The sequence below is a fragment of the Pyrus communis genome, chromosome 10, assembly GCF_041283825.1.
Source record: "Pyrus communis isolate YQ-2024b chromosome 10, ASM4128382v1, whole genome shotgun sequence".
Classification (NCBI taxonomy): Eukaryota; Viridiplantae; Streptophyta; class Magnoliopsida; order Rosales; family Rosaceae; genus Pyrus; species Pyrus communis.
This window is the reverse complement of record NC_142574.1, coordinates 25,485,323-25,497,500: the sequence shown is the minus strand read 5'-3', so window position 1 is coordinate 25,497,500 and position 12,178 is coordinate 25,485,323. Positions and strand designations below refer to the sequence as shown.

The 12,178-nt window shown below is 36.5% G+C and overlaps 1 protein-coding gene across 1 annotated transcript; it reads left to right on the top strand.

The window, feature by feature from the left end:
- Positions 1-6,863: 6,863 nt before the first annotated feature.
- LOC137729425 (ent-kaurene synthase-like 1) lies at positions 6,864-11,765 on the top strand. The gene is made up of 14 exons (XM_068468372.2): positions 6,864-7,139; positions 7,703-7,791; positions 7,881-8,166; positions 8,252-8,432; positions 8,756-8,973; positions 9,067-9,187; positions 9,274-9,371; positions 9,453-9,676; positions 9,777-9,889; positions 10,026-10,124; positions 10,272-10,487; positions 10,622-10,763; positions 11,047-11,292; positions 11,380-11,765. Exons 1-14 carry the CDS (start codon positions 7,088-7,090, stop codon positions 11,680-11,682), a joined length of 2,388 nt encoding a protein of 795 aa, XP_068324473.2. The 5' UTR covers positions 6,864-7,087; the 3' UTR covers positions 11,683-11,765.
- The last annotated feature ends 413 nt before the right edge of the window (positions 11,766-12,178 follow it).

The following is a 12,178-nucleotide window of genomic DNA, read 5'->3' as shown; positions in this document are numbered from 1 at the left end:
TCTTCCTATTTTTGTGGTTTTTGAAAAATGTACCCATTTTTTTTGGTACAATAATTTTTAGGTTAGTTTTTTTTTATGAACTTACCCATGTATATATGTGTACACACACACACACAATATTGGAGAGTATAATTTATCTTTAATATTTTTAATCTCATAAATTATGGGTTTTATTTTAAATCTCATTAATATAAATAACTGCAAATTTCATTTTTAAGTTAAAAATATAATAACCTACATAGAAATACATTCTTACATTAACGTCAGGGACTTCGATTAAAAACTAAAAGTCATAAAGGTTTCAATCAAAGAAAATTGGTAGTTAAGGACTGAATCTAAAATGTCCTTTACACACACACACACACACACACACATAATATTGTGGGAAAGATAAAGACCTCTTGATCGTCATTGGTTACCATAAGATAATGGCCTGCAAATAGGTATCCTAATAACCCTCGCCAGGTAGGGGGAAAAAAAGAAAAAACAGAAAGAACTAGGAACCTTTAGGCCAAAATTAGAAAAGTCATGTACCTCCGAAAAATTAAACCTCTTATCGAAAAGATAAACTACATTTTACACGCTCTAGATTTGAGGTGATTTTAAAAAAGGGTCACGAAGTTTTAATTTTCTCATGTTGTACTGTAAGGTATTGAAATTGTATCAATTTGTGCCCTTAGTCTAATTGATTGTCTGGTAATTTGTTAAACTGATGACATGGTGGGTTTGTGACTCTTATATAGGCTATCACGTAGCCACATTTGCACGACATTGACAAAAAAACTCATCAATTAAAAGAATGATTAGACGTTCAGAGAGATCAAAGGTGTAAATTAATACAAATCCAAAACTTTAGGGTGCAATGTGAGAAATTGTGTTGATGCCTGATTTACACCCATTAAAGGAGAAATTAGGTTCCATACCTGATTTTTCTGTTTCATTGATTGTATTTGAAATTTTATTCTTTTTTAATTTTTGATCAAGGTTCTTTGATTTTTATCCACATCATTATTTCATTATCACAAGTCAACATATTTAAATAGAAAAATTAATGAAAAAGACTTCAATACTTTGAATTTTAATAAATAAAAAACCTTGTAATAACTTTATTTAATGGTTAAGACAAAATACAACATCAAATCCACCCAATAAAGACCGGCCCAAATAAATAATTTATTGAGCTTCCAATTTTACCCTACTGTCAGTATTGGCCGTTTATGTTCTCCGTTTCCAGCACGGGTGTTCTTCTCATCTGGAGATCGTCTCCTCTTTCCCTGCCTGCACTCCTCCTCCTCCTCCTCCTCCTCCTCCATGTCCGCCGCGACGTCATCTCGGTACCTCATAAACCCACGGTCTCTGCAACCACAAAAGCCATCCACGTCTTCCAAAGCGCTTGCATCCACCATCTCCAGCAACCTCAAGATCAAACTCAATTTCCCGATATCCACGAGCTTTCACCTGTTGATGATTGAGTTGTATTTCAGATCCCGCTGGATGCTATATTGCTATATGGACGGGGTGGACGGATCCATGGTTGTACTAGAACCACGTTTCGGGAAGACCTCATCAGGTTTAAGAGCACAGCTTGTTTTAGTGATTATTATTATTTCTCTTATATATGTCAGTCCACCATCAATATCTAAAGTTCATCAATCTTTCCTATGGCCACCAAAATTCATTGAGAATTCAGAAAACCTTATCAGCTTTACCTTTGGTTGTGAACTGTTATCTCAAAATTGCCAAGAGCTATTTGTGTGCGGCACGGCTCTGCATTTTGTTTTTTGTTTTTTTTTTCCCTCTATTTGCGGCCTTTTGAGTTATAGAAATCGAAGTTTTGAGTTTACATGCATTAGGGTGACAAATATATTATTTTAAAGGTCTCAATGGTGCGATAGATAAAATTATCATGTGTTTATATAGTACAATTTGCCCATTATGTACTTATCAGGTGGTGTCACCGATTACAAGATAGTTTTCTCGACTCTTATAATATTTTGGTTGTGAAATTTTTGTTTCTGGTTGTTTGAAGTTTTGGTTGAAGTTGCCAAGAAAGGAGGTTCATGTTATTATAAACTTTGATTTTTATGTGCATACATTTTATATTGATAGTACCAATATTCAATTTCAGTAATAGTATATTACTCGAGTTCAGTTTCATAAATAGTCGGTTTCATAAATAGTATAATACCCCTATTTAGTTTCAGAAATAGTGTAGTACCCACGGTCAGTTTCATAAATAATGTGGTACTTGTGTTCAGTTTTATAAATAATGTGATACTTGTGTTTAGTTTCAGAAATAGTGTAGTACTCGTGTTCAGTTTCAAAAACGGGAACTTTAACGAAAACCTCCCGATACTGTTCACTTTAATGAAAAACCATATTTTTACACTAAAAAGTCAATTTTGGTACTATTCACTTTACCTTTATTTTATCCTTATCGTTAAAACTCAAAGTTTTCAAACCATTTTCATTAGTTTTCCTTTCAAAAATAGTGTAATATTCGTATTCAGTTTTCAGAAAGAGTGTACTATACCCGTGTTCAATCAGAAATAGTCAGTTTCAGAAATAGTGTAGTATTTTGGTTTAGTTTCATAAATAGTGTAGTACTATTTCAGTTTCAGAAATAGTGTAATACTCGTTTTCATTTTCAGAAATAGTTAGTGTTCCGTTTAAGAAATGATGACTGGTAGTAACTTTTTTAAACCCACAACAATCTCAATCTGACTCTTTGTAAATAACTTAAATGAAATTTATATTAATCTTACTTTGATTCTATTATTTCAATAGTAATTTCAACACGATTTTGATATGGTATTTTATGGTGGATGCACATATATTTATAGGCCTGATTATAGTGCTAATAAATTAATAATTAAAATAATAATAACGGACTAATAATTGGGGATGAAGGTTATAATTTTGGAATGAGGATCCTCGCCCGATTAAACGTTCAATGGCAGCATCATATATTTCTGTACCATTTAGCACAAATATGAGGTCAAGGAGTCAGAAGAAGAGGCTAAGGGAGTTAAGACTCCACAATTACTTGCTCCCTTCTCAACGTAGGCCCATAAGGCCTCCCTCACCGCCATAGACTGCCATAGATTCGATGGCTAAACTGGAGGCTGCCCTCACTCCACCACGTCCTCCTCCCAATTGGAACCAACCACTGCTATTTTTAATCACCCAACCCGTGCCACCAATCGCCGTCTCTTCTCTCTATGCACCAGCACAATTAACCTTCCACCAACCAAATGCCAGTTTCCTCCACACAACTATCTCCCTCCTTGTATTCTTTTCCAGGGTGACCTGTTCCTCTACACCCTTCTTGCATCCAGACGCAAAATCTACTCCTTACATGGGAGGTCTAGACTACTGAAAGCTTCAAATGGGATAAGTTTCTTGTTTATTAAATTGAATTTGAAAAGTAATATTTTTAGTTATCTTGAAAAAGCTTGTTATTGCTTACATTCCATCTAATTTCTGCACGAATAAGAACAAGTCCATCTAATTTCTGCACCAATAAGAACAAGTCCATCTATTTTTAGTTTTTTTTTTTTTTTTTCAGTAGGTAACCTTACATTCCATCTAATTTCTGCACCAATAAGAACAAGTCCTTCTTATTGCTTCACATCAGGTCGTTATTTTTGAGAAATTGGTGAGTCTGAACCGTGTGTAATCATAGGAGCACCATATCCATATGACACATGAGATGATAACGACCACGTACTTCTAAAACTAAACTTGGAGAGTTTAACGAAGCTTTAGGCAATCAGACTAAAAGCCGACCATTTTTGCAGAATTTACATGTTTCAATTTACACTAAAATGTTCGTGAAGATTTGAAACATGTAAATTGAAAGCTGACCTTGTACTTCCACGTTTCTTTATACAAGAAGAAAAAAAGGGAACAGTTTAAACCAAAGATGAATATTCACTTGAGCATTAGCCTTGAGAGTGAGCCGGCATTAGTTGGTAATCTTCCCTCTAATTTTAATAAAGATCTTATAAAACAATCACCAATTCACAATTAGTAAACACACAGACTTCCCAATTAACAACTCTACGAGTACACAGTTCACATACAGAAACCTCACCGGGTGCGACAACAACTCAACTTTGTGATCAGAGCCTTCCTCGAAAATGTCATCGTCGTAAGCAGAAGTCTACCGAAGCTTGGGCTTATGCAACTGCTCCAGTTGCCGCTGAGTTTGGTAGTACGCCAGAGCACCACTGGTGCTACTCCTCCGGTTGAGAGTAGCAGCGGCGATGACACTTGAGGGAATTGCAGAGAAAAAGAGAGAAGGTGGCAACGATGAAGGATGGAGGAGATGGATGCGTTGAAAGAATTAACCACTGTAAAGGGTATTTTGGTAACTTACATTCTAGAAAAAAAAATATTTAATAATGTCATTTTTCACATGTATTAACTTTTATTTATTCTTGAAATGTTCAAAAAGTGTTGTCTCAATATAAAATTAAATAGGATAAATTACACTTTATCACCTCAGATTTAGGGTCCATTTCAATTCCTTACAACATCTTTAAAACATTTCACTTTCATACTTCAAGTACTATTTTATTTCAATATAATACCTCCGTTACATTTTATATCCTTTGATCTTTTAAGTGCTGACATGGCTGCCAGATGTGCGCTACGTGGAAAAAAAAAAATTTTTTTTAACTTTTTTCTAAAAAAAACCTTAATCTTCTACATTAAATTTAAAAAAAAAAGTTAAAAAAATCCAAATCCCATCACCCCACCCACCCCCAGAACTTTGAACAAGAAGAAAAAACCCGGATCCCCCCAACCACCTCACCCCAAACACCCTCTTCTAGCCGTGAAACCCATATCCTATTCCCCACCCCCCCGGCGCGCGGAAACCCAGATGCCAAGTCGGAGCCTCATCGTCTTCCATTCGGCCGCACCCATCCTCCACCACCTCCTCCGCACCCATCCTTTACCTCATCCGCGCACCCATCTTCTCCTTCCCCAACTCGAGCCCAACCTGCAACCCAAAAAGAAGGGAAAGAAAGAAAAAACCCAGCGCACCCACCCTCGCACGCATCATCTTCCCTCCTCTACACATCGGACGAGATCTGAGTTGCAGGGAAAGGGAGATGGGTTTTTTTTTTTTTTTCCTTTTCTTTTCTGGGTTGTAGGTAGTGGGTGCGGAGGAGGAGGTGGAGGATGGGTGCACAATGGGTTTGAGGAAGACGGGAGGGGGAAGAAAATGGTGGGTTGCAAGGAAGGGGAGTCAGGGAAGATGAAGATAAGTTATTTTTTCTTTCTTTTCCTCTCCTCTTCTTCTTCTTCTAGGTTGCAGGTTGGGTGGGTAGGGGGTTGCGGGTTCAACTCTTGTTTTTGGTTTTTTTTTGTTTTTTGTTTAATTTAGAAGATTAAGGTTTTTAAAAAAAATTAATTTTTTTTTTGCCACGTGGCAGACATTTGACAGCCACGTGGCATAAATGTGGCAGCCACGTCGGCACTTAACGGAATAATGGATGAAAAATGTAACGGAGGTATTATATTGAAATAAAATAGTGCTTGAGGTATGAAAGTGAAATGTTTTAAAGATGTTGTAAGGAATTGAAATCGATCCCAAACCTGAGGTGGTAAAGTGTAATTTATCCAATTAAATATTAAAAGTATATTATATGTGTAATTTTTCTTTTTATACATGTTTTATTGTTTTAAAAAATATAGACATGTTAATTAATTTTTATTAGGTTTTTTTGTTAAACAATTGACTGGGTTAAATAAGAGAGTAAGTCTTATCCTTATTTAATTGAGAAAATAAGTAGTATCCAAAATTTATTATAATCGTTTATCAAATTAATGATATAGTTCAATTCAAAAAAAGAAAAAAAAAAAATTTCATATATGATATCAATATGCAATGAATTTATAAAATTAATGACAATTTTCTTCATTTTCCTTTTACAAAATCATTAATCCCCCTTACATCCACATACAATTAAGAGTAGTGCTATTCACATACTCATTTTACTTCTCACACAACCTTGTTAATTATTGTCTATTATTAATCTTCTTCAACTCATTCGATTTGACTACTGAAAATTGAGGTGTGCGTAAAAGGTAAAAATGATGTGTGGATAGCACCACTGTGTATATTAAAAATGCAATACAGGTATTTTAGGTATCTGAAAAATGTAAAATGTAAAATGTGTAAAGTAAAGGAAAAGTAATGAATTTGTTTATGTGGATCATAGTCATTGTGTTTTGTTCGAGTAAAAAATTATATCAGACTTCATATGAAGAAAATTAAATTTGAGGGGCTAAAGTCATATTTTCAGAAATAAAAATTCAAAGCATGGTAAAAGACCAAAGGTGCACAAGGCCAACTAAACATGGAGTGAGACTTACCTTCACATGGAATGATACTACCGTGGTATTCTTAAAAATAATACACTATTATGTGATAAAATTAAACGTATATTATTGACTTAAATGGATGATATTATCGCATAGATACTGATAAGTCCTTTCCCTAAAAGTATGACAATAAATTTCATCTTATAATAAGTATGACAATAAATTTATACTTTGTAATAGTTTATTTACTAAACAATATTCATAATAATTGGATGAAAAAAATACTAATATTATAATATGCCTCTAGATGCTTAGTACCTACACATATCAATTTTGGTATTCCGAAATTTGTCAAATGATAGTTTGTGTAGGTGACGAAATTATGGACATCTTGATCAAAAAAACTTATGGACATTGACATGTTAAAAAATATGCTGTAATATGTGATAAAACAAATCTTAAATAATAATAATAATAAAATATATATAACAAATCTTATATAATAATAATATATAAATTAGAGAGCAGTAGGTGTCAAAGGTTCGAAAGAAAGCGAAAGACGCGCAGACAGCGCTTCCCCTGAAGAGTTTTTTTTTTGTCGTTTCGTCTCTCTTGCTGGGCGTATCTTGTGCCATTCTTATTCCAATTTTCAGTTTCCATTTCTCCACCACCATTTATAATCCGGACTCTCCAAAGTGAGAGTGAGCTTTCTGGAGTTGTTGCAGCTATCACACACACACTTTCTCTCTGCATGTCTTTCTCTTACCTCAGCACTCTCAGACTCTCCACCTTTCCCTCACCAGGTCTCTCTCTCTCTTGCCATTTTTCTGTGGTTTTGTTTTTGTTATGTTTTTTTGGGATCATGCATGATTTTCTCGAATTGGGTATTTTTATTTTGTGTTGAATCTTTGTTATCTTGAAAAAGCTTGCGTCTTGATGGTACCGATGTCGGAATTTTAGAACTTTACTTGTCAGTGGTTGGTGAAATTGTACTTTTGAGTTGTTGGTGAATTTAGTGCTCAGGTGGGTTTTATTTTATGGGAATCCCCTACGCGTTTAGGCTTGATTTTGCAGACGCGTGTGTAGCCAAATTGACTAGAGAATGTGATCCCAAGTTAGAGTCCCCTGGGCGTAGTTCGGATTAGATTAATTAGAATATTGCGCGGAAGAAGAAAATATAGGACTGATTGCAACTAGAAGAACCAAAAGAAAGTTCTTTAGTTTGTAAGCAATTAATATGCATTTTACTGGCATATTGTGAAGGTATTCAAGTTCGGCAGTTTGATTTATGTGTTGATGTAAACATGTGAACACTGACCATTTTGATTGCTAATTTGCTGCTCTTTAATATGTACCTTCATTTTAGAAAAAAAATCTGGACATTATTTCGTGCCACAAGCAGCTTCAACAATGCCGATATTAAATGGGGCAGCGGAGGTCAGTGCTGTTGTTGTGGTAAGATCATCATCCTAGTACTATGATTTCCTACATACTCTTTTATGCTGTGGTTAATGATATAAATTTGCTTCTTTTTATTTAAGCAGAGTTTTGAGGGTACTAAAGAAAGAATAAAGAAGATGTTCGACAAGGTTGATCTCTCGGTTTCCTCGTATGACACTGCTTGGGTGGCAATGGTCCCTTCTCCAAATTCCCTGAAGGACCCTTTTTTCCCTGAATGCGTAAACTGGTTATTGTGTAATCAACTCCATGATGGCTCATGGGGTCCTCCTAATTTGCAACCCTTGTTCACGAAAGATGCTCTCTTATCTACCTTAGCATGCATCCTTGCACTGAAGCAGTGGAATGTTGGTGAAGAACAAATTAACAAGGGTATAACCGTTATTCTTGGTTCTTGCTAAGTTTCCTCCATTAATGTTCTATAAATGAACACCTTAACATCCTTGTGTTCTTTTAGGGCTACATTTCATCGAATCAAATGTAGCTTCAGCTACTGATGAAGAACAACAATCTCCTGTTGGATTTAATATATTGTTTCCTGCGATGATTGAGTCTGCAATGAATTTGAAGATGAACCTTCCCTTGGGTGCTCCAACCCTAGACGCCTTATTTCACAGAAGAGACTTTGAGCTGGAAAGGTATATTTTCATTTTATTTTATTTTCTTGTTTTAAGTTCGATTCCATCTTGTAGTAATTTATTTATTATTACATGCTCTCACTAAGCTATTGAATCCCATGGGGCTCACCTTTTTGGATGTGGCTTTGTATATTAGAACCTCAGGAATTGTTCCTTCATCACAGGGGAAATAAACATTTTTCTTTTCTTTTGATAGGAAAGGAATGGATGTACGTGATATATCAGTTCGTAGCTAATAGAAATGTATCGGTGTGGTTATACTTTTGTTTTGCATCCTAAACTATTCTGATTGACGATCTCTGTTCCAAAATGTTATTATTTAGAGGCTATGCAAGCAACTCCGAGGGGTGGAGAACATTCTTAGCATATATTTCCGAAGGATTTGGAAAGTCGCAGGATTGGGACCTGGTCATGAAGTATCAAAGGAAGAATGGGTCCTTGTTTAATTCACCATCAACCACCGCCTCTGCTTTTACTCACCTTAAGAATGCTGATTGCCTTAAGTACCTACGCTCACTCTTAGAGAAGTTTGGGAATGCAGGTTTCATACTCAGCATTTTCCATTAATTTCCTAGATGTATTTATTTACTACATCAGGATAAAGCTTCCAATGCTTTCAACCTACCTTTTTCAGTTCCAACGGTCTATCCTCTAGATAAATATGCCCGTCTTTCTATGGCTGCCAGTCTTGAAAATTTGGGTATTGATCGACATTTCAGGGAGGAAATTAGAAGTGTACTGGATGAAACATACAGGTAATTTTTCCCATATATGTATGCCCCAGTTTCAAGATTTTATTAGTTTTCATCCATGGGGAAGCATGACATTAGCCAACAAACAGAGGCTGGCTGCAGGGTGATGAAGATATATTATCAGATGCTGCCACCTGCGCAATGGCGTTTCGACTCTTACGTGTTAATGGATATGATGTTTCTGCAGGTATTTTCAATTTTGGGTACCTTGGCTTTCATGACTATGTTTTGGCGAAAAAATATGTAACTGATGTATGCTGTCTTTTAGATCCATTAACTCAATATTCAGAAGATCGTTTGTTCAATTCCCTTGGAGGGTATATGAAGGACATCGATGATGCCTTAGAGTTGTTTAGAGCTTCAGAAACCATCATACATCCAGATGAATCAGTTCTAGAGAAACAACATCACTGGACGAGTCATTTTCTGAAGCAGGAGTTATCCAATACTTTAATTCGGGGTCATAAACTAAATAAGCATATCGGCCTAGAGGTAGCTTTCTATGCTAAGCCTATCTTATTCATTTGACGTCTTTGATCTCCTATAATCCCAAGATAGTTCATAAATTAAAGCAACTTTTGATTGTTTTCAGGTGGATGATGCTCTTAAACTTCCTCGCTATGCAATTCTGGGCCGATTGTCAACCAGGACAGCTATAAAATATTACAACACAGACAGTACAAGGATTTTAAAATCTTATTATCGGTAAACTTCTAGTATTTTCTTCGACAGCTCATCTTCTTCCTTTTCCCTTCCTTTTAAGAAGAAATTAATTTGTTCTGAATTATTCTGAAGGATCAGTGCATATAACTTATTATTCCTTGCGCTCGTCTTATGTTAGTTGTTTGAATATTGGAAATGAAGATTTCCTAAAGCTGGCTGTGGATGACTTCAATAATTGCCAATCTATACACCGTGAAGAACTCAACCATCTTACTAGGTATGTACAGTACTCTCTCTCCCAAGCTGAGCTTCTTGTTACTAGTGTTTCCACCTGATCTTGATATAATTTTAGTGAAGGAGAGTGCAGTTGTCTAAGGAAGTGCAGAATGTTCTAATTTATTTGATTGTGATTTTACCTAAGCAGGTGGGTTGAGGAGTACAGATTAGACAAGCTAAACTTTGCTAGACAGAAGCAGGCATACTGTTACTTCTCTGCTGCTGCAACCCTTTTTCCTCCTGAACTATCAGATGCACGCATATCATGGGCCAAAAATGGAGTCCTTACGACTGTGGTCGATGATTTCTTTGACATTGGAGGTTCCGAAGAGGAACTGATAAACCTCATACAATTGGTTGAGAAGTATGTTTCCTTTTCCCATTTGTTTCTTGTTTCTGTTGGATCCATTATTGGGCAACAATTCCTGCTTGTGCTCCTAGTCCTTGTTAGTTGTTTCTGGCATGAAGGTCTTAAATTTTCATGCATTTGGGCTTCAGGTGGGATGTGAATGTGCGTGTTGATTGTTGTTCCGAGAATGTTGAAATTATATTTTCAGCACTCAAGAACACAATCAACGAGATTGGAGCCAGGGCATTCACGCGGCAAGGACGCAGTGTGACAAGTCATGTGATAGAGATTGTAAGTTGAAATACTTTAATTTGTCCTTGTCATTGTTGTTTTGATTAATATGATAAAATGTTTTTCTTAAAGCACTAGCTGTCTCCTGAACGACTTAAAATGTTTCAAGTACTTCACTTTCACGAAGTGTCTTACAATAACCCGAACACTCCCATAACATTGATTCTGATGGTACTTTATCGTGACTGTCTGGTCGATGATAAGACCGTTATTTGAGTTATCTATTCATTGACTTCACGAAAAGAGAGTAAAGGCATGAAATGAGCTATGTTTGATTTTCCAGTGGTTGGATTTGATCAAGTCTATGTTCAAGGAAGCCGAATGGTTGAGAAATAAGTCAGTTCCAACAATGGAGGAGTATATGGAAAATGCATATGTATCATTTGCCTTGGGACCGATTGTCCTTCCAGCTCTCTATTTGGTTGGGCCTAAGCTTTCAGAGGAGGCTGTAGGAAGTTCCGAATTTGATCATCTGTATCGACTCATGAGCACTGCTGGGCGCCTTCTCAATGATATCCAAGGGTTTAAGGTAGACAACGTCCCCCCATTCTCCTTCTATAAAAGTAATAATATCCCATCTAAAATTGTTAACTCTTAACTCTTGGCTGCGTTGCAGAGGGAATCTGCAGAAGGGAAGCTAAATGCTGTGTCCTTGGCCATGATTCATGGCAACGGTGTTACCGAGGAAGAGGCCATTAACGAGATGAAGAATGTAATAGTCAGCAAGAGGAGAGAATTGCTAAGATTAGTTTTGCTCGAGAAGGGTAGCGTAGTTCCGAGAGCTTGCAAAGATTTGTTTTGGAACATGAGCAAAGTGCTGCACCTGTTTTACGCTAAGCATGATGGATTCACAGCACATGATATGATGAAGACGGTAAATGCAGTAATGGAAGAACCTATCCTTCTCAGCGAACTGTAACTTTTGTGTAGTAGATCTACAAATAGCTGTCTTCTAAGTTTGCATCTTTATTCTGAGATTTAATCCAAATGCAGATTCCAAAATTGCTTATCCAATGCTATTAACAAAGTTAACCAAGTTTCTAGTCGACGAACCAGTCTCTCCTAAAGCAGCCATTGCCATCTCTCCAGTTTTCTTGCTCCTTTCTCTAAGCGCTCTCCCTCTTTCCAACTCCATCAACTCCCTCACTTTCCTCTCCAATTCTTCTCCGCTCACAAACCCATCCTCCTCTATCTCTCTTCACCCTTATCACCATTACCATGTCCTTCACCAGAACATTTCTGTTCAGATCCTGCTCCGCATACAGTGGTCATGCAATCAATGGTATCCCGGAAACCACTGCTTCGAGCACTGAGATCCAGCCACAATGTGTCACAAACCCACCCGCCAATTCCTTCTTCAACACTGCTGCCTGCGGAGCCCATGACTTGACCACCTTGCCCGTCATTGATCCTCT